The 24661-nt window shown below is 47.5% G+C and overlaps 1 protein-coding gene across 2 annotated transcripts in view; it reads right to left on the minus strand.

Moving 5' to 3' along the window:
• The window catches only part of HSD17B14 (hydroxysteroid 17-beta dehydrogenase 14), a 128298-nt gene that overhangs the window by 39565 nt on the left and 64072 nt on the right, over nucleotides 1-24661 (minus strand). For both annotated transcript variants that reach the window (XM_085616434.1, XM_085616435.1), the window contains exons 4-6: nucleotides 22665-22731; nucleotides 21523-21614; nucleotides 18899-19003 (exon numbers count right to left, since the gene is read on the minus strand). In XM_085616434.1, coding sequence (XP_085472560.1) covers nucleotides 18899-19003; nucleotides 21523-21614; nucleotides 22665-22731 — 264 coding nt within the window. The remainder of the gene's footprint in view (nucleotides 1-18898; nucleotides 19004-21522; nucleotides 21615-22664; nucleotides 22732-24661) is intronic.

The following is a 24661-nucleotide window of genomic DNA, read 5'->3' on the forward strand; positions in this document are numbered from 1 at the left end:
TTGCTGCACCACTTTAATCAAATGTGAAAGGGCAGAAATGCACCGTATTTGTGCAATACAGTGCATTCCCGTCCTTTCCCCCTGCACTGGCGGAAAGGACAGGAATGGGCTGCGTAATGCCAATGCAGGCACCCTTCCGCCATGGTGCAAGGATTTCTGCATTGCATGCAGGATTGTTTTTGTGCAGGAAGGGCCACTTTCCTGCACAAAAGCAACCCAGAGAGGTGTTTTTCTCTTTCTATTTGGGCAGGACACAGAGTAAAAAACAAGGAAAAATTAAAATATTTCTCATTGTTATGCCTGCTCTTTGGAGGCGCAAGGTGGTGGTGCTTTTTCACGTTTGTGTGATTTAAGTAAATCTGGGGGAAAGCCCAACACAAAGCCCAAGGAACACCTCCCTGGTGTAGAGTAAGGCAATGCAGGGACTTGCTTTGTCTTTGTCCACATCTATGAGGCAATCTATCACACACATACATCCCAGCCGTATGAGTTTCAGTTGAGAAGTTTAATGGGCAATATAGATGCCTTTACATTTTATTTTCAGCTTGTCACAAGTGCTATGTTTTCAAGAATAGTGGAAAAATAGGCTGTTTCTTCTGACAAATTCCTTATTATTCCTTTAACACGTGGATTGGCATTTAAAAAATTCTCTCACTTTGCAGTCGAGGACAGAATAGAAAAGTCGACTAGTTGCCAATCTTCTTGTGGTGGTAAAGGACATGTGAAAACACAGGATGTAGGCTGTCAATTTTTCTGTAACACACAACAACTTTTAAAGGCCTGTAGATTAACTTTTTAACCTAATATAAACTTATTTTGACTTGTAGTTATGTTTGTCTATTTACTTACTTATATACTAGTGCACAACCTCCTGTGTAGTGTCTGTAAAACATACCGTTTGTCCCGAATTTTTGTCCTGAATTTTGACCTTCCATCCTGAATTTTTGTCAGGAATTTTGACCCTTTGTCCTGAATTTTTACCCATGCCAGTTAGTCACCCTAATGCGAGGGTCCCCCACTGCAGTTTCTCATTGCGGAGGTTCCACCACAAGGGTGGGCCCCCCGCCACGAGTGCGAATGTCCTTTGTGAACTGGGCCCTTATGCCCTGGTACTACCTATACCCCCTCCTCCCTTGTCCAGACTCACACAATATCAAGAACAAGAGTTTAGTTGGAAAAGGGGGTCGTAGATAACCCCCGGCCGTATTTATTAACAAAATTAATCAAACAATGAATATTAACAATTTTACAAAATTTATGCAGATAATCATATAATTGACATTTGATTACATTTGATATGTACAGATATCAGATGGCTATCCTTAACATAACTCTAATACAAGTTATTCCTATCTGAATTTAAGCATAACATCATTTATAATCATAATGGCAATCGTTTTCTGCGTATCCATGTTTGAGCCTACGGCAAGGTCAATAACTGGTGTCAGATCCTTATCAATTAAACCCCGCCCTCCCGCCTGAGTGCGCATGCGCAGAGGGCCCGTTCACCGTGAGGGTACGCCCCCCCCCCCCAGTTACCCCCGTACGCTCTGTATACTAACTCCATCAGGGCCCCTTGCAGTTCTGCGCCCTTTACTGGCGCCAGTGTGCACGTGCGGGGTGGCCAACCAGCCTAGGAAAAGCGTAACTCCCCCCTCCCCCGCACCCATACAGCCACAAAGGCTGTAACTGCCCCTGGAGTTCTAGGAGGGACGACTTGTCCCCCCCCCCTTGGGCGACCCCATTCAAGAATGGCTCCACCCCCTAAGGACCTTAAACTTACTGCTCACCAATCATGACCTTACCGCCTGACTACGGAATCGCACTAAAATACAACAATTTTACCTTAAAAGGGGAAAAAACAAGTTATTTACACATCACAACCTGAAACGAAAAGAGAAGACAATCGTACACTACACAACTTTTGCTTTAGGGGATGGTGGGTGGGCAAATATTGAATTACGACGTCCTAGTGAGGTCGCACTACAGGCTGGGGAGCGCGGAGGACAAAGAGGAAGATTCCTCTGCTCCCTAGCCTTTATTGGCAAGTACTCGCCCCCCAGAGGGGGGTGGGGGGGGGGGGGAGCTGGCAACTTGCGTGACCCGGAAGTGACTTTTAAACCAGCCTGCGTCGCCCTGTGTATGTAGTTCCCTGAACAGAAAAATGCCTTCAAACATCTCACATAGGAATGGCCAATAATCCAAACCACCTGTGTTCCTGATGCTGGCAGAGGTGCATGTCCTTCCTTTGTTCGTTGTGGATGTTCCGACGCCAGTTTCCCCCCTGCGTGACAGGTTCGAGAAACTGTAGAGATTAAGCAGAAAGACACGCATCAGTACAGTGTACACGGCCCACTTACAACATGTGCAGCCGCACATAACGTTTGTAACAATTGGAGGACCACCTCCCAATTCTCTTGACATTGCTGCTGTATAACTCCCTTGCTGTTGCCTCGGTCGCAGCCCCTATTCTAAACAAATGAGTTCCAAAGCGAGCAGGATGTAAACCGGTCTGCTTAATTGCCATGTCCATGACCCTCTTAAACTGAAACCGGGTGAGAGGTGTACCGTCTACATGGATTATTAAAGTCCCACACCTTATAGAAGATCTCTGACCCACAAATGCTTCCAATTGTGCTACAGTGCAGCATGGATTGCCATGTGCTCTATGCAAAACTAACCCTTCACCGCGGGCCTCTTGGTCAGTTTTGGACTTTTTAATGGATATTAGTAGGGCGTCGCCATGGATTTTTACATGGTCTAACTGCAACCCCCCCTGTGCATCCTGTTTCTTCTGGGCGACCAAATCCCCAACGCGAAATACGCCATAAAAGGCTAGTGAAAAGGCCGCCCTGAATAATAAAGCTTCCCCTTTTGTCGTGCAGACCGCGTCAAGCGTCCCCAGTAGGGCGGCTAGTAGTTCAACTCCTATTGGACGCTTTCAATCGGGTGTTGTCCCCTGGATGCGCTGCCAACCTTTTAAAGCCTTCCTGACTGTAAAGCCATCAGTGGGATCCCCCTTGTCCCTGGCTCGGGCGAAGAAAGATATCGCTGCCACGTGGCGCCCGGCTGCCGCCACTGAGCGTCCCCTCATCATGTAATACGCCTAAGTAACGTAGCAATGCCCTTGGGGTGTGCCAATCCTCCGCCCAATCCTTCCCCAAGAAAGTGCAATATGCCCCCTCATAGGCTTTCTTGGTCCTGGGAGCTCGGCTAGCTGCCACGAGGTTCGGTAGTTGGGGGCACCAATAAGCCAAAGTACTTCTGGGAAGGGTGTTGGGTTCCTTTCTGCAGAAGGGAGGTGTGTTCTGAAGACCTGCATCTTGAAGCGAGACAGTGTATCAGCAGCATTATTCAACACGCCTGGGACATGTTTAGCCTTAAACAGTATATTCTCCTTCATACACAACAGGACAATCTCTTTTAACAGGCGGAGGATCATCTTACATCTCGCAGCCTGCTGATTGATGCATTCCACCACAGTCATGTTGTCAGACCAAAATACCAGTGATTGGTTACGCAGCCTGTCTGGCCATACCGTTAAGGCCACCCAGATAGGACCATTCTGTACCCATGCGTCTGGCCACCTGTGCGCCACCCACTCATTGCCAAGTATGGCACCAAATCCCACACTACCCGCAGAGTCAGTCCATAAACCTAACTCTGCAGAGGTAGTGGGTGGACCGGGCCAGACCACCCTGCCGTTGAAGTCCTGCAGGAATGCCATCCAAATCTGCATGTCCTGCTTGACCTCAGCGGACAGCCGGATGTGATGATGTTTTTCTTGAATCCCGGTCATGGCTTGGGCGATAGAGCGGGAGAATGGACGTGCCATTGGAATCACTCTAAGGGCAAAGTTCAACTGTCCTACCGTTTGCTGCAACTGATGCAAGGTAACCTTATCCTTAGCTAAGCATTGCTGTAAGGTTGTCTTGAATTCCTTAATCTTATCTTCCGGCAAGCGGAAAAACCCTTGAACTGAATCTAGCTCAATACCTAAGAATTCTGTCTTTGTCGTTGGTCCCAATGTCTTTCCCGGCGCCAGGGGAACCATAAAAGCCCGCATGAGTGTGCAAAATTCCTGCAGTGCCCACGCACACTTCTGAGAGCCCGCCGACCCCAGGATAAGAAAGTCATCTAGGTAGTGCATGACAGACTGATGCCCGGTCACACGTCTAAAATACCCATTCCAAAAATGAACTGAACTTTTCAAAATAGGCGCAGGAGACCGAGCAACCCATGGGCATACACATATCCATGTAGAATTTGTCTTGAAACTTGAAGCCTAGCAGGTGAAAGTCCTCTGGGTGAACCGGTAAAAGACGGAAGACTGATTCAATATCAGACTTTGCCAGCAAAGCGCCAGGGCCCAGCTCCCTAAGCATTTCCACGGCCTGATCAAATGAAGCGTATTTCACACTACAACTTTCCTCACTGATGGCATCGTTTAGTGAGTTGCCTCTAGGTGCAGATAGGTTATGGATCAACTGGAACTCACCCTCCTCTTTTTTGGGGACAACACCCAGTGGTGAACAAACAAAATTATGCACCGGAATGCGATCAAACGGGCCCACTATTCTGTCCAGGCGTAACTCTTTAGCAATTTTATTTGCCGCCACTCCTGGGTTGGTCCTTACTGACAATTGATTTTTGCATTCAGGCATCCCGACATAAACCGGGGCAGGAATCCTAAACCCATATGTGAAACCTTCTTGCAGTGTCCTATCAGTATCATGACAGGGGTATCTGTTTAGCCACGGGGTCATAGCTGTGATGTCAATGGGGAAATGCGTGACTCGGTGCACCCTGCCATCAATCCTGATTTCTCTTGCCTTTATCCCTAGATTTTTTGAGACACTTGGATTCAGGGTGGGAAGGATTTGTGCAGATAGAGCAGGCATGTTTAAACTTACATGTGCCTGGCACCCTAGTGCATGTTCTTCTGTTAAAATCCCAACATGTCCCCTTCTGCCCCCCTCCACCACCTGAGCCATGGGCAGGGCCTGTGTTCTGGGCAGGCTGAAAGGGCTGATAAGGCTGATAATGCTGAAACGCTGGAGCTGCCTGTCCTCTGTTTGCCTGCGTTGTGCTAAACTGAAAATTGGTCTGTGGTGCGCCAAACTGATCCAACCAAGAGATCGTGTCGACCATGTTCCAAGGTAGCGCAGGGTCAGATGTCTTCGCCCTCCTTAAGTTTATGTCATACTTTTTCCAACCCCATCCCCCGTATTTGTCGTGAGCCATGGTAAAACGGATCTGGTAACATGCCATCTCTGCCGGTATGTTAGGGAAACGTTCTGCCATTACTGTCATGAATACTGAAAAACCCCTGATCCAATTATTTAAGTTCTCCTCCACTCTGAATCTTAACAGCTCGCTTGCCCATTCTCTGGGGAGCATTCAGTCTTCCTGTTTCTTAGCTTCCTCTCTCTCCCTTTCATCTACTAGCAGAGAAAACATGCTAACATAGCACCCTGACCAAATGAGTTCCTTCAACTCGCGTGACACATGCCTAGCCACATTCTCCCTCCCGGTACGAGATTCTCCCACTCCCAGCATTGGCAGTGTCTCCTGCTTACCTGCTGTGGTCACTCCAGCAGGTTCTGTCAGCTTCTCTTTTGCCTGGCTGACCACCGTTACTTCTTTGTTGACGTCCCCTGGTGCAACCCCGTTGATGGGGCAAGGAATCGAAGGAGGCGCCTGCCCTGTTCCTAGTGGCCCTACTGGTGTTACCACAAACTGGGAAATCAACCTCCTTGCTTCTGCCTCAGGGTCGCCCTGCATGCCCTTCCCCCCCAACTGTTGGCAACAAAATCCCTGCTTTCCCCAACCAAGGCAGAACCGCCGCTAAATGCGCCACCAAATCTGTTGGAACCGGATTAATGCCTGTTGGACTATCTTTATGGACCCCACTATCTGGCACCCCTGTGCCCCGATGGCTTCCGGGACTGCGCCTGCCGGGACGACCGGTAATGGCTCAGGCAATGGTTCTCCCAAAGGTACCACCCTCACTGGCATTGTCGGGCCGGGGCACTCAAAGGGACTCCCCCCAACGGGACCACCCCGATGGCCCAGGAACCTCCCCATCCTTGGGATGTGATACCGGAGCCGTGGTTTTAACCTTAGTCCCATTCTTTCTGGGCTTAACCTGCTTAGGCATGGGTTCCAATTAACTTCTGGGCTTGGGGGGTACTATGGTGCGCTTAGGCCTTTCTAACGTCCCCTCCTGCCCCTCAACCCTCTCCCTGAGGTCTGCCAGGTTTTGCCCCAATCTATCTACCTTTTTCAATCTCTTGTCCATGGTAGCCATCTTTCTCATCATCATTTCCATCATACATTCCATGCGAGAGCGCTTGTTGCCCGCTTCATTTTTCCTGACATTGTCACTTCCTTCCCTGCTGTTTTGACCCTTGTACGAGCACCGCGTCTACAATGCTAGGCCTATTTACCTTATATGTCTAAAGTTACACACCGCTATTAGTACTGTGACCGCCCCAGCATATATCACTGTATCTGGATTCAATAATCACTTGTGTGCGCTGCACCCCCTGCAGTACCCGCTGCAATCCCAAATGTCTTTAGCCAACAATAAGCGTATCTAGTAACAATGATCTGTATCAGTGTCTGTCACCGTTTGTTCTGCTACCTGTTAAAACGTCCCCAAGAAGAAAAAACCATCAGCATTTACACATTCCACCCCACAGTCACTAAAAAGGGGGTTAGCAGTGCAGAAACATTGGGAATTGAACACTCAATAATTAAAATAGCAAAGCGATCTTCACAGTCACAGATATATTCAACTTTGAAAAAACGTGCCCTGAAAAAGGAATAAACACAAATATTAAGTTACGACCTCCTAGCGAGGTCGCACTACAGGCTGGGGAGCGCGGAGGGAAAAGAGGAAGATTCCTCTGCTCCCTAGCCTTTTATTGGCAAGTACTCGTGGGGGGGGGGGTGGCTGGCAACTTGCGTGACCCGGAAGTGATTCTTTCACTTCCGGGTCACGACCCAGCCTGCCAATGAGAGAGGAGGCGCGCCTGTCGCATCACTACTGTGCGCGACAGGCCCGCCTCATTCGGTCGTCGGGGGCCGGCAAGACCGCCATATTATCGGCGGGTCCGATGCCGGCCCCACCTTTTCTATACTCCTTCTTAGATCGGTGTATAAACTGGAAGTCACGGTTGAACTCTGGGAGGGCAAGGTTTTCGTTTCATCCTTTCAAGCTGAACGAAAGTACATAGCGAGTCTAGTCATAGAGGGTTTTTTAAGACTTCTGTAACAGCGAAGGTCAAGGGGCAGGTCTTCAAGGACAACTATTCATGTATTGGTATTGTCATACACCACAGCTGAGGTGCACATCAAGCAGCCTTGGGTCTGGCAAATGTTTTAGTTCCTCTATTTTAAAGGTCTTGGGCCACATCAAAATAATGAACACCAAATGTGGCTACGTGTTTCTTTACGTGACTAAAATGTTAGAATTGTCTTTAGCCAAACAGTTCTGCATAATGAGTGCTGCCCTGGGAGAGAGGGACAGTGTGCCGTCTGAGCTGCGGTGAGCAATGGAGGCGCCAGGCCGCTCCCCCAAGGTAACGGACGTACAGCTTGTTCTATGGCCCCTAATATACGTAGAACATTTAAAAACGCACTCCAGCGGGTTTACAAAGCTGCACAAAGACCCCAAGGCAGAGCGCCCGACGTGGCAAAGTGGGTTACCCTGAAAACTGTGCCTGAAGTTACAAACTATAAAACCTCAGGTGTGAGTGCACTTCATGACTCAGAAACAAACGACTCCTTAGGTGTTGTGATTACTCTTCGTTTAGGAGAGCACAGGAGTGGGGTGGGCTATTAACAAAGGTATTTTGGAGTACATAAAGAATTACTTTGTTAGTACTATTTTACTTACTCTTACGCCCCTTACCTTTGGGAACTGTTACTAAGCATCTACAATGGAAATATTCATGCAACGATTAGAAAGGACTGTGCCCTCTTTGCACTTTCACGAATAAGGAGTTGAACATTTCGGGCCAATTCACAAAGGCGTGTGAGAGTATGTAAAAGAGTTCTCCTGAAGTACTGCTTCCTGTACTCACATATGCTTTTGTGAATGTGTCCAGTTGCTTAAGTGGAGATGACTAAAGTCCCTACTCGGAAGTATGAGCTGGCTAACCCCATGTGGTGGGGTTTGCTGTAAATTATCTTTACCAAATCTCAGCGAGGCAAAGACACTGGCACACCCAGTCTGGAAAGGTCGGCACCATCAACCTTAGGCCTGGTGTGGGTCTGAGATAACCATATTGTACCAGCTTTAGGCCCCATTTATAACGGGATGAACCCTTTCAAAATCTATGCCATCTCCTTGGAGTTTTACGAATGGAAACTCATTACCAGCGAGAGGAACAATACTGGTTGGCATTGCCAACAGATCTGGCTTTGTATTTACTGTTAGAAGCTTTTGTCTCCGTTTTATGATTATTCAACTTAGTTGTTTGCAAAGGGCAGTTCTGTTAAAGAGTTACAAAGCCCAATTCACAAACTGTGCTTTGTAATACTGAAGTAGTATCCCAGTACTATTAACAGCTACAAAATGCAGCTCGCAAACCCACGGGTGGAAAACTCCACTTCCAACTCTCCTATATGTTCTATGGGGAGATCTCTGCACATGTGAGTTTACTACTTAGGGGCCAATTCCTATTTCGAGCAGACCAGAGTCCGTCCGACATCATTTGGGAACTGGACCGAACGACCTCCTATAGTCGGTTCCAGCACAGGAATTAGGATGCAACCGAATACTGTTCGGTCGTGTTCCTATTCTTTACACTGGCAGCATGCATTCCGACCAGAATGTATGCTCTCAGTGTAAAGTGAAGCGGTGCAGTTCATCCCTGCCTGCCACGGGGTGCAGGGAGCAACAGGGGGCTTCATAGGTGCCCGCTAGGTATCCATCTGGAAGCCTTGCACCCATGAGAGCCCTGCTGGGGGTCCCAAAGTGGGATTCCCACAGCCTTTCTGTGTAGGAAGGGCTGACACAAAAAGGCTGTGGGAATCGTCCATCATAATCCCTTGGCCGGAAAGAGAAGCCCGATGGATTGATGGAGGATTTCCGAATAACAGCCAGGCTCTCTGAGCCAGTCGCAAGCCATTCGGATATCCGGTTCGGATTCCTTTTCGACCGACCCCATCAAAATGAGTCTGTCCGAAAGGAATCCAAACAGCCGATTCCGATGTGGTCGGAAAGCTCCGACCGTCGGTCGTAGCCGTTTCTGACAGCATCGGAATCAGCCCCTTACTAATAAATGTGGGAGGGAATAGGGGGGAATGGTGGGAAAATGTGAAATATAAAAAAAAATTGAGGGGTTTAGGGAGGTATACGGAGGGGCATGCTAATACAAACAACACTTTAAAAGTTACAACTACCCTAAAGGTGATCAAACAGTACTAAACATATTCCTGCCCACTCTTGGAGTAAGTCTAGCACCACACAAAACAGGTGCTGCAACACACTCCCATAGAAAATAGAAGAAGACTTAACTTAACTCCCCGTAGGAAATAATGTTAAAATAATTAAAATATTTCAACTTTTAAATTATATGTATATACACATTTCTTTTGAGTTAAATATTTAATTACTTTAAAAGTTACAAGTTAAATTTTTTTTAAATTGATTTAAAAAATGTAAATATAATTTACATTAACTAAACACAACTTGTAGTTCCATTGACTACATTTTTTTAATTGCTAGTAATTTTTTTGTTATTGTATTTACAATTAATATGTGTAAAATAAATCAATCTATTTAAATTATGACATTTAACAAACATTTATTTTGAAGATGTAATTAGCTCTAAAATTTTATTTTATTATTTTATTCTACAGTAAAAAAAATTATTGAATATGTATATTTTACAATAAAATTATTAATTAAAAAAAGTAATAAAATGTAATAATTTTGCTATTATTTCCCATAGGAATATATTCACCATAGCTGCCAAGGTTTCAGATTGCTATGTGTGACATTTTCATAGTTCCAGTGTAATTATGAGTGACATTTCAATGAGTATGAGTGACACTGTCACGCCAGCAAAATCAAACAATGAAGACCAGAAAAACATACAAATATTAGGAATTACTCTCCTCTGAGCAACAAAAAACTCTAAGGATATCTTAAAACTGCAAAGCACCAGAAATGGATAGACACCAACGGGAGATAGACTGCGTGACTGCAGTGCTCAGCACGAGAGGGCAGGCACGCACTGCAGCTGCTCAGAAGATTATCTCAGCCGCACCATGCAGATTGTGTGATATTGTTATGTGTGACACTTTGAAAAGAATTAAAGACAGCCCTCCATAGCTTTTTTGGGAAGTTTCATTTTCTTCATAACTTATTCTTGTAACTAGCCTTTCTCATAACCCATAGACTGCAATGCACATTAGAACCCTTTTGAAAATAGCTTTCACCAATAGTATTTCCTTTTCCTTTACAGACCCAAAATATATTAACATTCTTGATGACTGCAGATGTAGGTAGTTAGCAATTTAAACCAGTGCTACTCATTAAGACCAAGAATATAACTCAATTTGGATAATAATGTCAGAGATAAATATTTCGTCGAAGGGCAAAAAAAATACCTCAAAACAAATGCAGAGTGCTGCTCTTTGGCACATGATTCTGTTTTACGGACCTGACCTCTCCATTTTTGTATAGCAGGGCTGTTTTTTGCTGCAGACGACGTGGTGGTACAGAGGACGGGTGAAAATTAACTTGTATCCATAAAGGAAATCTTTAAGTGGTATGTACCACTCGGCTCCTTGGGTGTGAGCAACATAGAAGGGCGGCCAGTGCCATCAGAGACACAGTTATTATGTTGTCTCGTGGGCAGAGGGGGGAGGCCAAGAGCACGAGAGCTATGTGAAAGATATGTTCTCACCTGACTTCCCTGTGGTGCCCCCCTCCCCCGAGTACGGAGGCAAACTAAACAAGCATTGGCATAGCCAACAGGTCTCGCCTTTGGGACCTTATAAGTATTTAGTTATGCAGCACAATATCCTTGGTGCAACAACATCAACAGTTGCATGGCTAAACACTTATAAGGTCCCAAAGGCGAGACCTATTGGCTATGCCAATGCTTTTTTTTTTTTTCTCTGCAGACGCCTTTTAAACAATATTTTAGTCTTGACTCAAAATGCAAGTCAGACCTGTTGGCTTTGCCAGTGTTTGGTGCTGAACTCACCCTATTGCACCTAGAGCATCAACCGCATACCAAGTGACCACCGCATGCACCCATAACAAAACCAGATAAAAGACTTTTTACTTTGTTACCTTTCTTCCCTGGAGGTTTTGGGGTTTGATATGTTGCTGGGGCTAATGGAGCAGTAGACAATAAAACCAACACAGCCTAAGATCTTACTTCCTGGCCGCCATGCCATCAGCTGTTTATCTTAGCCCCTGCAAAGAGTGCTTTGCAAACTAAATATTTGTCAGCCAATACATCTAGTGGAAGAATTCAACATTCCCACAGTCCTCCGTGTTTTGGGGCAAACCAAATAATATCCTAATACATTATTGCCCCTCTGGTCAGGTTGCAGCCTCTCTCTTGCCTAACTTTCGTTATACTGGGTACCATGAACAAAGCGCTTAGTTTTGGACTGAAGCAGGTGGTGGGCACCAACACTCATTTTTGGTGACGTGGACTTGTTTGTTATCATCAGACTTTGACTCAGATCAAGAGAAGGGAAGACAGAAAAGTGAGAAAGAGGGAGGGAGAGAAAATAGAAAAAAACAGTGACATAGGGAGAACGTATTGATGGAAAAAGAACCAGCAAGAGTAGGGCAAAGAGGCAGGAAGTGCAGAGTGGTGGAGGAAAGATGCTTGAGGCGGAATCAGTGGGAGGGATAACATTCCGTGCAAGCGGTGGGCCCATAGTAAAAACAAAGGACCACTTGCTTATTTGTGTATTTATTTATTTTTATAAATTGAGCTCTGCTTACAATCAATATTTCATAGCATGCCATACACACATCTTGGTGGTCTCTAAACTTGAAACGACCAAGGGTGTCACAAAAACATTGAGCTGCTAGGTGTTCTACAAAAATTCCTACTTGCAATGTTTGGGGGTTTGTATCAAACTGAATATAATATGGCAACTAAATGAATACACCTCAAATGGCCACACCTACGGGGGGTGTTACTTTTTAAGGTTCATCACAGATTAAAGGCACATATAGAAGCTGTCATTGTGTACAGTTTGGTAAACTTGCTTAAACGCTCCCTAAAGCTCGTAGTAGATATGCCCTAAGCCTAACACATACTCATCGTCACCTTTAAAGTGGTTTTGGCGTCCCACTCTCAGAAGTGTTTCAACAATCACAGACAGGTTTGGTTTGTTTGGTGTTCAAGAGCGCAGGGTGCTCGGCGTGGTTGAAGAGCAAAGGAGTGCGATGGGTAGTTGAAAAGCGCGAGGGGTGGTTGAAAAGCGTGAAGGGTAATTGTAAAGCCCGAGGGTTAGTTGTAAAGCGCGAGGGGTAGTTGTAAAGCGCGAGGGGTAGTTGAAAAGAATGAGAGGTAGTTGTAAAGCGCAAGCGGTAGTTCAAAAGCGCGAGGGGTAGTTAAAAAAACATTCATAAGCTATCCTCTCTCAAAGCAGCTTCAATTAGTCCTTGGCAGTGCATACCCACTGTGCTGTTCCAGTGTTCGAGCACTCCGAGAGCGCTGCACATGTAATTGTATGTGTACGGTACATACTCCTTGATGCATCCGCCCACGCACAGTGAGGACCCTTTCACATAATGACAGCTACTGTCTCTAACAACTTCCCCCTCCGCCGTCCTCCCACGTTCGAGCTCTCTTGTGCACTCTCTGCTGAGATCTCGATCTGACAAGCGCAAACAGCGTCCGGTAATGAGAGGCCCGTCTTCTACCTGGAGTGTGTGGCACGTGGCGCCTCCGGGCCTGTGAAGCCTGCACTGGGTGAGGTGCGCCCTCTCAGGACCTGCTGCCCTGCCCTTTCGGGCGGTGTCTCCTGGACGTTTACAGAGGCGAATGGATCACATTTGGGCCAGAGGCTAACTGTCGCGAGCTCCAGAGGGTCAACGAAGAGATAGAGAAGAGCGTGCCAATGTGTGACATTTAAAGAAACAAAAGTCTTCTTCGAAAGATATAAAAACAAGATTTACAGGCATGTTAACATACGAGCAGGTGAGCGTGAAGAGAGCCTTCCCACGCCACTACTGCATAAACAGACAAACGCGAACATGCTCATTAAAAACAGATGGCCCCTGCGCGCCGCTGTTGGCTCCCAAGAGCAAAACGCTCTGGGAGTAAAACTTTCAAAAGAACTTGGGACATCCACACACCTTTGGCCAATTGCGTGCTAAAGCCAGACGCAAAGGCCAATCGTGTGTGAGCACCACATGCACCAACTTCTACTAAACCTGAAGAAATCTGAAGTGATTCCAAGAGGTCGATTTCCTAGTACAGCACAAGCGCTGCACTAGGCTCGACCTACAAAACATAACTACCACTCACCTTGCCGCCTACTCAGAGAAAGTTAGGGATACACTGTTGCAATCACGTGACCTCACCAGGTCACGTGAATGCCGTGCTCCCCAGCCGGCCCGCAGCAGCTGTGCTAATCATGAATGCTCATTGCTGCAGGCAGCGCAGCAATGAGCCATTCACAAACAGACTTTTCACACTTAGACTACTACAATACACACTGCCAGAACAGCACGTGGTCTAAGATGCGTTCTCAGCTCATTAGGAGTTGGCCAGTGTGGCACTCATCTCTTCCTCTGCACCGATGGTGATGTCAAGGATGCGCTACAAATGCGTGACCTTGCATTTTTGCGCGGTGATGCGGACCACTGCACAAAAATGTGTTCGTGTCCCGCGTGATAGTTGGCAGGGCTGACTCACCACAGTGGCGGATATCTTCATCATGGTGGCAAAGAGCTCCACCTATGTAGTAACCTTACACTCCTAAATTTGGCTTCCTGATTTCAGGTGGTAGAGACATGCAAGTCTACACTTTGGAGTAAATCTTCACTTGTAAATAGTAAATAGCCAAAAGTAGTACACTTACTCCAGCGGAGTGGAGCTGGTGGGTGGGGGTGTAGAGGCTGAGTCGGCTGTTGAGGTACGCTGGTCCGGTGTTGTGGAGTGCCTTGTGTGCGTGAGTGAGGAGTTGAAGGTTATCCTCTTGTTGACAGGGAGCCAGTGCAGGTCTCTCAGGTGGGGTGGGATGTGGCTGCGGCGAGGGAGGTCGAGGATCAGGCTTGAGGAGGCGTTCTGGATACGTTGGAGCCGTTTCAGGAGTTTGGCCGGGGCTCCTACGTAGAGTGCGTTTCCGTAGTCCAGTCTACTACTGACGAGGGCCTGGGTGACCGTCCTTCTTGTTTCGGTGGGGATCCACTTGAAGATCCTGCGAAGCATGCGGAGGGTGTTGAAGCAGGAGGAGGAGACGGCATTGACCTACTTCGTCATGGAAAGGGTATAGTAGAGGATGACCCCTAGGTTGCGTGCGTGGTCGGTGGGTTTAGGAGGTGCTCCTAGTGCAGTCGGCCACCAGGAGTCGTCCCAGGCCAAGGGGGTGGATCCGAGGATGAGGACCTCCTTCTTGTCTGAATTCAGCTTCAGTCGGCTGTTCCTCATCCAGTCGGCGACGGCCTTCATTCCTTCATGGAGGTTGGTTTTGGCAGTGTGGGGGTCTTTGGTGAGGGAGAGGATCAGCTGGGTGTCGTCGGCGTACGAGATGATGTTGAGGTTGCGCCGGCGTGCGACGTGGGCGAGCGGTGCCATGTAGACGTTGAACAGCGTTGGGCTGAAGGATGAGCCCTGGGGTACGCCGCAGATGATCCCGGTGGCTTCGGAGCGGAAGGGGGGGGGGGGGGAGGCGGACGTTCTGTGTTCTGACGGGGACGTAGGAGGTGGTCCAGTCCAGGGCCTTCTCTTGGATTCCGGCATCGTAGAGGCGTGTTCGTAGTGTGCGGTGGCAGACCGTGTCGAAGGCGGCTGACAGGTTCAGGAGGATGAGGGCCGCGATTTCTCTATTGTCGCGCAGGGTCCTGATGTCATCGGTGGCGGCGATGAGGGCAGTTTCGGTGCTGTGGTTGCTGCGGAACCCAGACTAGGACGGGTCCAGGATGCTGTTCTCCTCGAGGAAGCCAGTCAGTTGTTGGTTGATGGCCTTTTCGATGACCTTCGCCGGGAACGGGAGCAGGGAGATGGGTTGGAAGTTCTTGAGGTCCTTGAGGTCCGCCTTGGGTTTCTTGAGTAAGGCGTTGATCTTTGCGTGCTTCCAGCTCTCCGGGAAGGTTGCTGTCTCGAAGGAGATGTTGATAGTTTTCCGGAGATGGGGTGCGATGGTGCTGCTGGCTTTGTTGAAGATGTGGTGTGGGCAGGGGTCTTCCGGGGATCCGGAGTGGATGGTGTTCATGATCTTGATGGTGTCGTCGTTGTTGATGTTGGTGCAGGAGAGCAGGCGGTTGGTGCGGGTGGTGGTCTTGGGAGCGGGGGTCTCAGTGGTTGCCGGGGTGGTGACAGCATCAAAGCTGTCGTGGATGTCTGCGATCTTGCGATGGAAGAAGGTGGCCAGCGAGTCGCACAGATCTTGTGAAGGTGGGATGTCGTTGGTGTTGGAGCTGGGGATGGAGAGATCCTTCACGATGTTTGAGAGCTCTGTGCTGTGCGTTGTTGTCTATGCGGTCTTTGAAGGAGGTCCTTTTTGCGGATCGGATGAGGTGGTCGTGTCTGCGGGTGGCGTTCTTGTGGGCTGTGTAGCTTTCCGGTGTTCGTTCACGGATCCAGTTTTTTTCGAGTTTTCGGCAGGTTCGCTGGGAAGCCAGGAGGTCTTCGGTGAACCAGCTGGCTTTCTTGTAGGTGTGGGTGTTGGAGGGCTTCTTGAGCGGGCGAGGGTGTTGGCGCAGTCGTTGATCCACTGTGTGAGGTTACGGGCTGCGGCGTCGGGGGTCGGTCGGGTCTGCAGGTGGGCTCTGGGCGAGGGCGGTGGTTAGCTGGTCTTCGGTGACTTTGCTCCAGCGGCGGCGGGGCATCTGCTGGGTGCGGTGGTGTGTGGTGGGTTTCCGGAAGGTGAAGTGGATGCAACGGTGGTCAGTCCAGTGGAGTTCGGTGGTGCGGTTGAAGACGACGTGGGAGCTTGCTGAGAAGATGGGGTCAAGCGTGTGGCCGGTGGAGTGGGTGGGTGTTGTGATGAGTTGTCTGAGTCCGAGGTTGGCGATCAGGGTGGAAGAGTTGGAGTCGTTGTTGTTCTCAAGGTGGAAGTTCAGGTCCCCGAGGAGGATGTAGTCCGTGGAGGCGAGGGCGTGTGTGCTGATGAAGTCAGCGATGGAGTCGCTGAACTGCGGTCGGGGTCCAGGGGGTCTGTAGATGAGGGTGCCTCTGAGGGTGGTGTTGGGGTAGGTGTGGATCTGGAAGTGCAGGTATTCGGCAGTGTTGAGGGTGTCGTTGGTATATGTCGAGATTTTGAGAGTGTTCCTGTGGACGATGGCGATTCCTCCTCTTACTCCGTTGGTGCGAACCTTGCTGGTGATCTTGTAGCCTTCCGGGATAGCTATGGCGATGTCGGGTGCCGAGGAGGGGGTTCAGCCAGGTCTCCGTTAGGAAGGCGACGTCTGGGGCGCTGGTGTCGAGTAGGTCCCAGAGTTCGACGGCATGTTTGCGGGTGGAGCGGGTGTTGAGCAGGATGCATCTGAGGAAGTTGGGTTCTTCGGTAGGTGGGTTGGCGGGCCGGATGCTGGTGAAGCTGCAGTTCCGGCAGGAGAAGGGTCCTTGGGTGCGCTTCGGGGCGGCCAGGCAGCAGGTGCGTGATCGTCTGGTGTTGAGTCCGTGGAGGGTGCTGGAGTTGTAGCGGAGTCGGGTGTAGTGGTGTTCGCGGGGGCCAGGGGTTCTGGCGCTGGGCACGGTCCAGGCACAGACGGGCTTGCCTTAGGCTGAGGGGAAGTGGGAGGGAGGAGCAGCTGGGAGGCGGGAGCGGGCAGCGAATGGGAAAGCAGGGGGGCGGGGCCGCAGGGGACGCAGTGGCGGGGAAAAAACGAAGGGGGGATCGGGCGGGAGTTACAAAAGGCAAAATAGGGGTACAAAGGACAACAGTGCTGGTGAAAAAACAAGAATACGGGCAAGACAGTAAAAATAGCACAAATAACAGTCCTAACAATTGGCAGAGCAGAATGCAGGCAATAACAAGCAGGGCACAAACCAAAATGCGAGCGGTAGCAGCAGCGGGCTCAGGGTACGCAGGTGGGGCTGTGTGGTGGTGAGGGGAGCGACCTGCCTGGTGACAGGGTCATGGGTCGCTTTCTTCACCGCTGCGCGGCCTCCATATGAGGGGATGTGGGAGGGAGGAGCAGCTGGGAGGCGGGAGCGGGGCGTCGAATGGGAAAGCAAGGGGGGCGGGGCCGCAGGGGACGTAGCGGTGGGAAAAAATGAAGGGGGGAGCGGGCAGGGGTTACAAAAGGCAAAATAGGGGCACAAAGGACAACAGTGCTGGTGAAAAAACAAGAATACGGGCAAGACAGTAAAAATAGCACAAATAACACAGTCCTAACAATTGGCAGAGCAGAATGCAGGCAATAACAAGCGGGGCACGAACCAAAATGCGAGCGGTAGCAGCAGCGGGCTCAGGGCACACAGGTGGGGCTGTGTGGCGGTGAGGGGAGCGACCTGCCTGGTGACAGGGTCAAGGGCTGCTCCTCCGTAATGTCAGAGGAGCGTTGCCCCACTGCCAGCAGATGATAAATAAAATGATAATAAAACATTGTTATTATCTTTTTATTTATCTCTGTCTGCGCTGCTTACATGAGAGTAGGAGGGGAAGGGCGGGGTCAGGCCACGGCAGGGAGCAGTAGTGTGTAGTGTACACTTATAAGCGTGCATGTCAGTTTGGCCGGCCGTAGTAGGCCAGCCAAACGGACATGTGTACTTATGTTTCTCCAACCCGGCTGTGAATGGAGAAACGCCGCAGGCTCCCAGGCACTGTCTGAGCAGCAAATGAGGCTGCTCAGACCAATCCTGGCTCTCCTCTCATGCTAGGACAGCAGCATTTGGATTGGGTGGGGAGCCTGTGCTTTCAGGCGCATCCACTTTGGAGGAGGAGATGAGCAGGAATAACAAGGGGGCCAGAAGCCAAGTGGTAGGTAAGTGATTTTTTTAAATTTCCCAACCCCCCCTTCCCCCTACCCCACCAGCGCCACCCACCAGTTTCAATTGGCGGCAGCCAGCAGTGGTTTCCTATCATAACGGATCAACCTTACAGCTACGAGGTTTATACTAGATTTCCAGGACACCCACATAAGATACGTTTACATATAAAAGAAAACAGCATAGGCCGTGATTAACCTGACAAACGGGCAAAGATAGGAACTTATTCTGGACAAGCCTACTCTATATAAAGGAGCAAGCTTAGTTTCTTTAATGTCGGTAAGCGGATTGATGTTTTTATGATTTTTTTTTGTTTATTATGTGTTATTGTGTTGCAGTGGTATGTTTGCTACTGTTTCTGTTTTCCCTGTGCGCTCTGAAGCTGCTTTTGACATATGCGTGTTATGAAAACTCAATGAATACAAGTAGAAATCTAGTAACACACTACTTCTATAAATGCTGCCTACATTCTTGTGTCACCTCTTCTTTTCAAAGTGGGTTACAGTCTGGTGTGTTTTTTTTTTACTTATCACAATCTCTTTTAGGCCCTGCTGCTGCCTGCACTAGTTGTATTAAATATCTCCTTTTTTTGGGGTACCGAATAAAGCAGCTGGGATCATTAGCATCGCCTTTTGTAAGGGGATATCCACCCAACAAATTCGAAACACACACCTCTACAGGCAGCCCAAAGTAAAGTGCAAACGACCCACTTGTCCTTTGCCGACACCTCGAGGGGTTGCCCTTACCTTGGTGGCAGCATAAGGGATGGCGCTGCTCTGTCCGATAAGTGCCACAAGGCTGGAGAGGTTAATAATGTTCCCTTTGGTCTTTCGCAGATGAGGCAAGGCGTACTGGAAGACAAACAACAGCGGAGATTAAGTGCAGGAGTTGTGGCAGGATCGGGCATATACAGACAAGCCGTGCAAAGGAAAACCACACATCTATATTGGCATGCTGAAACTATGTGAGCCCCATGCACCCTATATCTATACAAGCATCTCCTTATGAGCCCTCCCACGTAATATATGAGTCCCGTCACAAATATGAGTCTCCTGTCCATATAAGCACTTCCTCACATGGCCACCAGACTACACATCTCGCCCCCTTCTGCACTAGAGGATGGTTAAATAGCCGAGTTAGTACTCATGACCACACTACAAGGTACCTACAGGTGCTTTTTTTTTTTCTTGTTTTTTTTTTTATTTTTTTTTTTTAAACGCACTGGCTCAGAAGCGCTGGGACCAAAATCTGGGCTGGCGGCCTTTATTCTGGCTCTCTTAGGCACAAAGGAGGGACACCTGCTCCACGAAGCAGAGCGGCAGAGAACCTTGCTAGCTTGTGAAGAGACGTGCACACAAGAAGGGACTTGCTGTACAATAAGGTGTCGCAGGGGAAGTGAATTAAAGTCCTATATGCGTCTGGTGACCATCGTTTTGATCGCCTGGGCAACCATTCTACAAAGAGGAAGAGTGCCTGAAAGCTGTCCATTACGGAAGATGCTGGGCGAAAAACGAAAATGAGAAGCATTAAAATATTTCAGGAGAATTGCAGAATGGAAAATGATAACGGGCACAACACCCACAGTGGAAAACCGCATTTTCAATCTCGCTAAGGTTAAAGCAAATAAATAGTAAGTAGCCCAATGCAATTCTGAAGGTATGGACCTTCTGTATTCAGTGGAATTTATTTCAGTGGTATGTATTGCCTGCCATGCAAAACCTAACTGCTTCAAGGCACAAAAAGAATTAAAGGACCCAGGAATTGTTGTGTACACATGAGCACAGAATCCTTGGAGCAGAGGGTATGGTGCTGAACATGGTGGACACTTCGGTGGAAAGTGGCATTATGGTTGTAGAGTCTTGGGAGTGTGGCTTACGTTGAGATGGTGTAAGCAGGCTTTACAATAGATGCCTTGTCAGTCTAGACCTAAAGAGCATGTGATGGGGCGGTTGTCAATGTCTTTAGGAAGTAGAGATGAAGAGCAGCTGGTGAAAGGCATCTGTCACTTGTGGGATTGTATCTGGTATTCAGAGGGGCAGAAACATGTTCTTGGATGAGCAGAGATGTCGGTTGTGGAGGTAGGGCTTTTATCTTGCAGGCATTTAGGGGATGGGCCTTCTAGACATTTGAAGGTGACAGATTAGTTTGAAGGAGATTATGGCCTGCAGAGGATTCTGGGTTTGGTTTTTACAGATTGGTAGTTTTGGTGGAGATCAGGCAGATAGCTGCCTTTTGGGCTTTTTGCAGTTGGATAGGTTGAAAGGCCAGAACGTAGAGCATTGTGGTAGTTGAGTTGTGAGCTGGCCAGTGCACAGTCTACCATGAAGTGGTATCTGAAGCAAAGAACGGTCAGGTTTTTGGGAGCTTGACTGTGAAAGAAGAAACTGGCTGTAGAGTCCTCTTTCAATCAATTACACTCTGTCTCTCAAAGTGATATAGTAAGTTATGATTTGCAGTTGTTGACAACTCTACTCATCACGCATCCTTAGTCTAAAATGCCGTAAAGAATAAAATGTTGAAGCATTTGCCCTTCAATGCAACCAAAAAGATAATCAGCAGATGGACAGCCTCAGCCCTCTGTTACTGCGGGCAGGTTCTTCCTGTGTAAGTGGTCATCAAGTCCTAACAAGACCTTCATAGGTTCTTCAGGTTCTCTTCCACCTCATTTTTTTGGGGAAACAGATTTTTATTGATTTTTCAATGTGACATCATAGATCAAGCAGCCCGAAGGGCACAACAAATAATCGAGCAATTCAATTCAATTAATGTCCAAAACATGTGTCCCCCCTTACTCATTTGGAGAAGTCCTACTTCCCTCCTCGATGTCGAGCCTCCCGGTGGCTGGGTGATAGGTATGTCTACTCGCTGGACCGCCTCCCCTCCCCGTATCTGGTTGCGTATGATTATCCCAGAGTGCCTTCTATAATGAACAACCCAGTGGCATTCCTCATGTGAATGCCACCTGTAAAGAGGATGCAATATAAATGAAAGTGAATTCTAAAGACACATTCTTACACCACCCCATTTCTCCGCCCATCCCCCTCTTACCCAACTCCCCAGAAAATGCTCACCACCCCCCCCCCCCGCACCTCCTCAGGCAAGCCGCTCCTCCAAGAAAATATCCGTTCGTGGCCCCCTAGTGCATCCACCATGTTCCGTGCCCCTCACATCTCAGACCTCAGGGGTCAATATCATGGAGAGAGTGAAAGGGAGTCCGCAGCCGCACCCTCCCAGGCCCCATACTATATCTAAGTGTACAGGGATTCGCTGGATTTAGTCACCCATGTTCTTTTCCACCTCATCTTAACAAACAGGTTCCAAGTCCCTTGCAAAATGGCACTTCATGTCAACACCTAAAACATTTATATACCTTTGCTGTTAGGAAGTATCCAATAAGATTTAGGTCCAAAAGGCTGCGGAAATCCTCTGCGCTGGTGTCGTCAATTGTCTGCTCTGGAGGATCTATAAACAAGCAACATCAGGGACTTAGTGCTGTGTAGGGGCAGCTGTAAAGTATACACTGGAGGTAGTGACAAAGAGGTTAAAAAGGTTTTAGAAAGTGACAGTCCATTATAAATCAAACTCTGTGAATCCAACCCCATACAGACCCTCAAAATCTGCACAAACCAACATCCCAATGTTATGTGGATGAAATCAATAACAAACTGTTAATCTTGAAAAACATACAATGTTTACATTTTCCAAAATATATCATGCAGTTTCTGATAGGACTCTTTCTTCCCTCCATTATTTACAATTAAGAGCTATTGATTTGTGTCACTTTATTTGTATATTATGTTCCTGTTTGAAGTCTAGTTCATGGATTTACTACTTCCATTTGGACATTGTTCAGTTGATACATCACCATTTGCTAGGATGGAGGGGGCATTGGATGTGCCATGGCCCACCTTTCTTTCTGTGACAAAACATGCAAGTACTTCTAAGCCTACTGTTTACCTTATGCAAGATTCATTTTGTTTATGTATTTTTGGGAGTAAGTAAAGTATTTAGCCACCAAATCTGTACAGTGCACCCCTGGTGCTTTAGGGCGTACACCACATCCCCGGGTGACAGTCTTCCTCTTGGCATGCTCGGTGTAGGTGACGGGATCCTGAATCACATTCTACAGAAAAGCCTTGAGCACACAGTGGGTCTCCTCTTCGATTAGGCCAGAGACGCGCTTGACTCCTCCACAGCGTGCTAAGCGGTGAATGGCAGGCTTGGTGATGCCCTGGATGTTCTCCTGAATCACCTTCCTGTGCCTCTTTTTTGCAGAAATATAGCTCGAGAAGAGCTTTTACTACTTTTGTGCATACAAACATTTTCTGTTGCACTTTATATGAGGAGAGGCTTGGTAGCACACAGCTTCTAGAACACACACAAATACAGACAAATATACATCTGGAAATATGAACAGAATTCTCTCGCAAAGTGTCAGACAAAAGTGGTGCTGGTTGACTGGCGGTGCCCCCACACCAAAACTCGTGTGTGCTGCATCGAAACAATGCTTACGCCAGCCGGCGTTGTTGATGAGGCAGTCAATCTTTCCATACCGCTCCACTGTCACCTCGATGAGTCTCTGTAGAAGATAAGAGGGAAGACTTAGGTGGTTCTGAAGACCTCACAAACTGGAACACAACTAGTGTGCATTATCCAGTGCAGTGGTTGGTAGTACTACACATCACTTGCAGATTGGCTTTACACAAATCTGTCAATGGAGCCAGCTTACAGTGGGTGTATTGCAGGTTCTCCACAATGAAACTAAATATAATGCTTAGTTCAGTAATAGGTAGTAAATGTGTCAACTTTTACCCTCCACCGAAACAGAAAAGACAAAGTTGAAACAAGCTAGCAGGTCATGGGCAATGAACATGTGAAAGAAGTTATAACACTAAGGACAGCGAGAGGTCACATCTTAGTGTATTTTCTCAGAGTTCAAGACCAGATCTGAACACAAATGTATTTGTTCATGACTTATCACGTATAGTAGTACGTAAAGTGAACACCCATTACGTTTCTCAGATACCACCAGAGACTTTAATTGTATTCTATACCCATGTTCTATGTCCACTGAGACCAACAGTCAAACTTTTATTAAATGTCCTGAAAAAGGAAGAGATATTGACAGTTCAGTGAAAACAGTCAACTCTGGTATGTGAAGACTTTATCAAGCAATGTTTAAGAAACTGAAGCATTAAAACCTGTCTACGTAAACTAAATCAGGTACTTTGTGCAGAATTTAGGTACATTGTGCTTAAGAGCTACGGGTACAAGTGTCATCCCTTTTTGCTTGACTTTTAATGAGAATTAATATTTCGCTTCGCATAGGCGATAAATGACTTAACATCAATTAGTTTTCTTTTTGAGCATAGGTTTCATATCTGACGTTTGTGTAATCTGATTTGCAAGAGAAGACAAGATGACTGTTTACATGATATGACTTCTAAGCAGTAAGCATGTGATAGAAATAATTCTCACATTGTCGGATTGGTTAAAAGCCACTCTAAGAATGCCCCTGTGCCCTTATAAATGTATATTTTAACGTCTTATAGAAGAAAAAGCTGAAGCCCAAAGTTACATGCCCATTCAGCGGAATACATTGTGAAATGAACATACCTCATAATAAACATAAGCCATACACTAAGCAAGCAAGCAAACACACACACAAAAAAGTGAACTCAAGTGACTGACATAAAATATGAAGACAACGGTGTTTACTTCGACCATCATAAGCAAGGTTGCCCTTTCGTAGTTTCATTGTGTGTTAATTTAACATGTTTGGCCTTTGGTGCAAGTGCGAGATTCTCCTTATCAAATATGTGCGACTTATAGGGTTTTAAGATTTGACACCGCAAGGTCAACTATTATGCAGTCATTTTTTGGATCCCATTCTGGGATGTTAATTTACCTTCGCCTTCTGCGATCACTCCATCAAACCACACGTGGCCCAACCTTATCCTTTAGTGGAGCCTGAGATCTGCTATAGAGCCCTCCTGGGATCTCATCATTTGAGACTTCAAGCGCTTTTCATATTATAATTTTAAACATGACGTGTTCTCAATGCTTACAGCAGGCACTTGACTATTGAAGTTCTCTATTGAGTCAACTGCCCTACTTTTACTAGGGATTGACAAACCACAGGTGCCATTCTATTCAATGGCCTCTTATGTCTTTGCAGCTTGAGGTTTGGCTGGGTAGCGGACTGTAAGTTGGAGCTTTTACTGCAGGTGAGTTCAAGGTGTGGATCATTTTAGGTGTCTGCATAGGGTGTTGTATATAAGGATTTTTACTGTGGTTTTAAAAATAGATGACTTGAGTGAACCTTGCTTCACTTAATTAGGTGTCTTTAATTGGGTCAGTAGAGTCTAGTTCTGAGGAAGGGCAACTAAGAATGGTTGCCTAGTTAAGTTCCTCCTGTAGTCTTGAGATTTCTTTCCATTGCACTAGTGCCACACTCATCAGAGTGAGCTAAACCCTTACTTGTGGATTATCTTGGAACGTGCTCCCAA

Source organism: Triturus cristatus, chromosome 7, assembly GCF_964204655.1.
Source record: "Triturus cristatus chromosome 7, aTriCri1.1, whole genome shotgun sequence".
Classification (NCBI taxonomy): domain Eukaryota; kingdom Metazoa; phylum Chordata; class Amphibia; order Caudata; family Salamandridae; genus Triturus; species Triturus cristatus.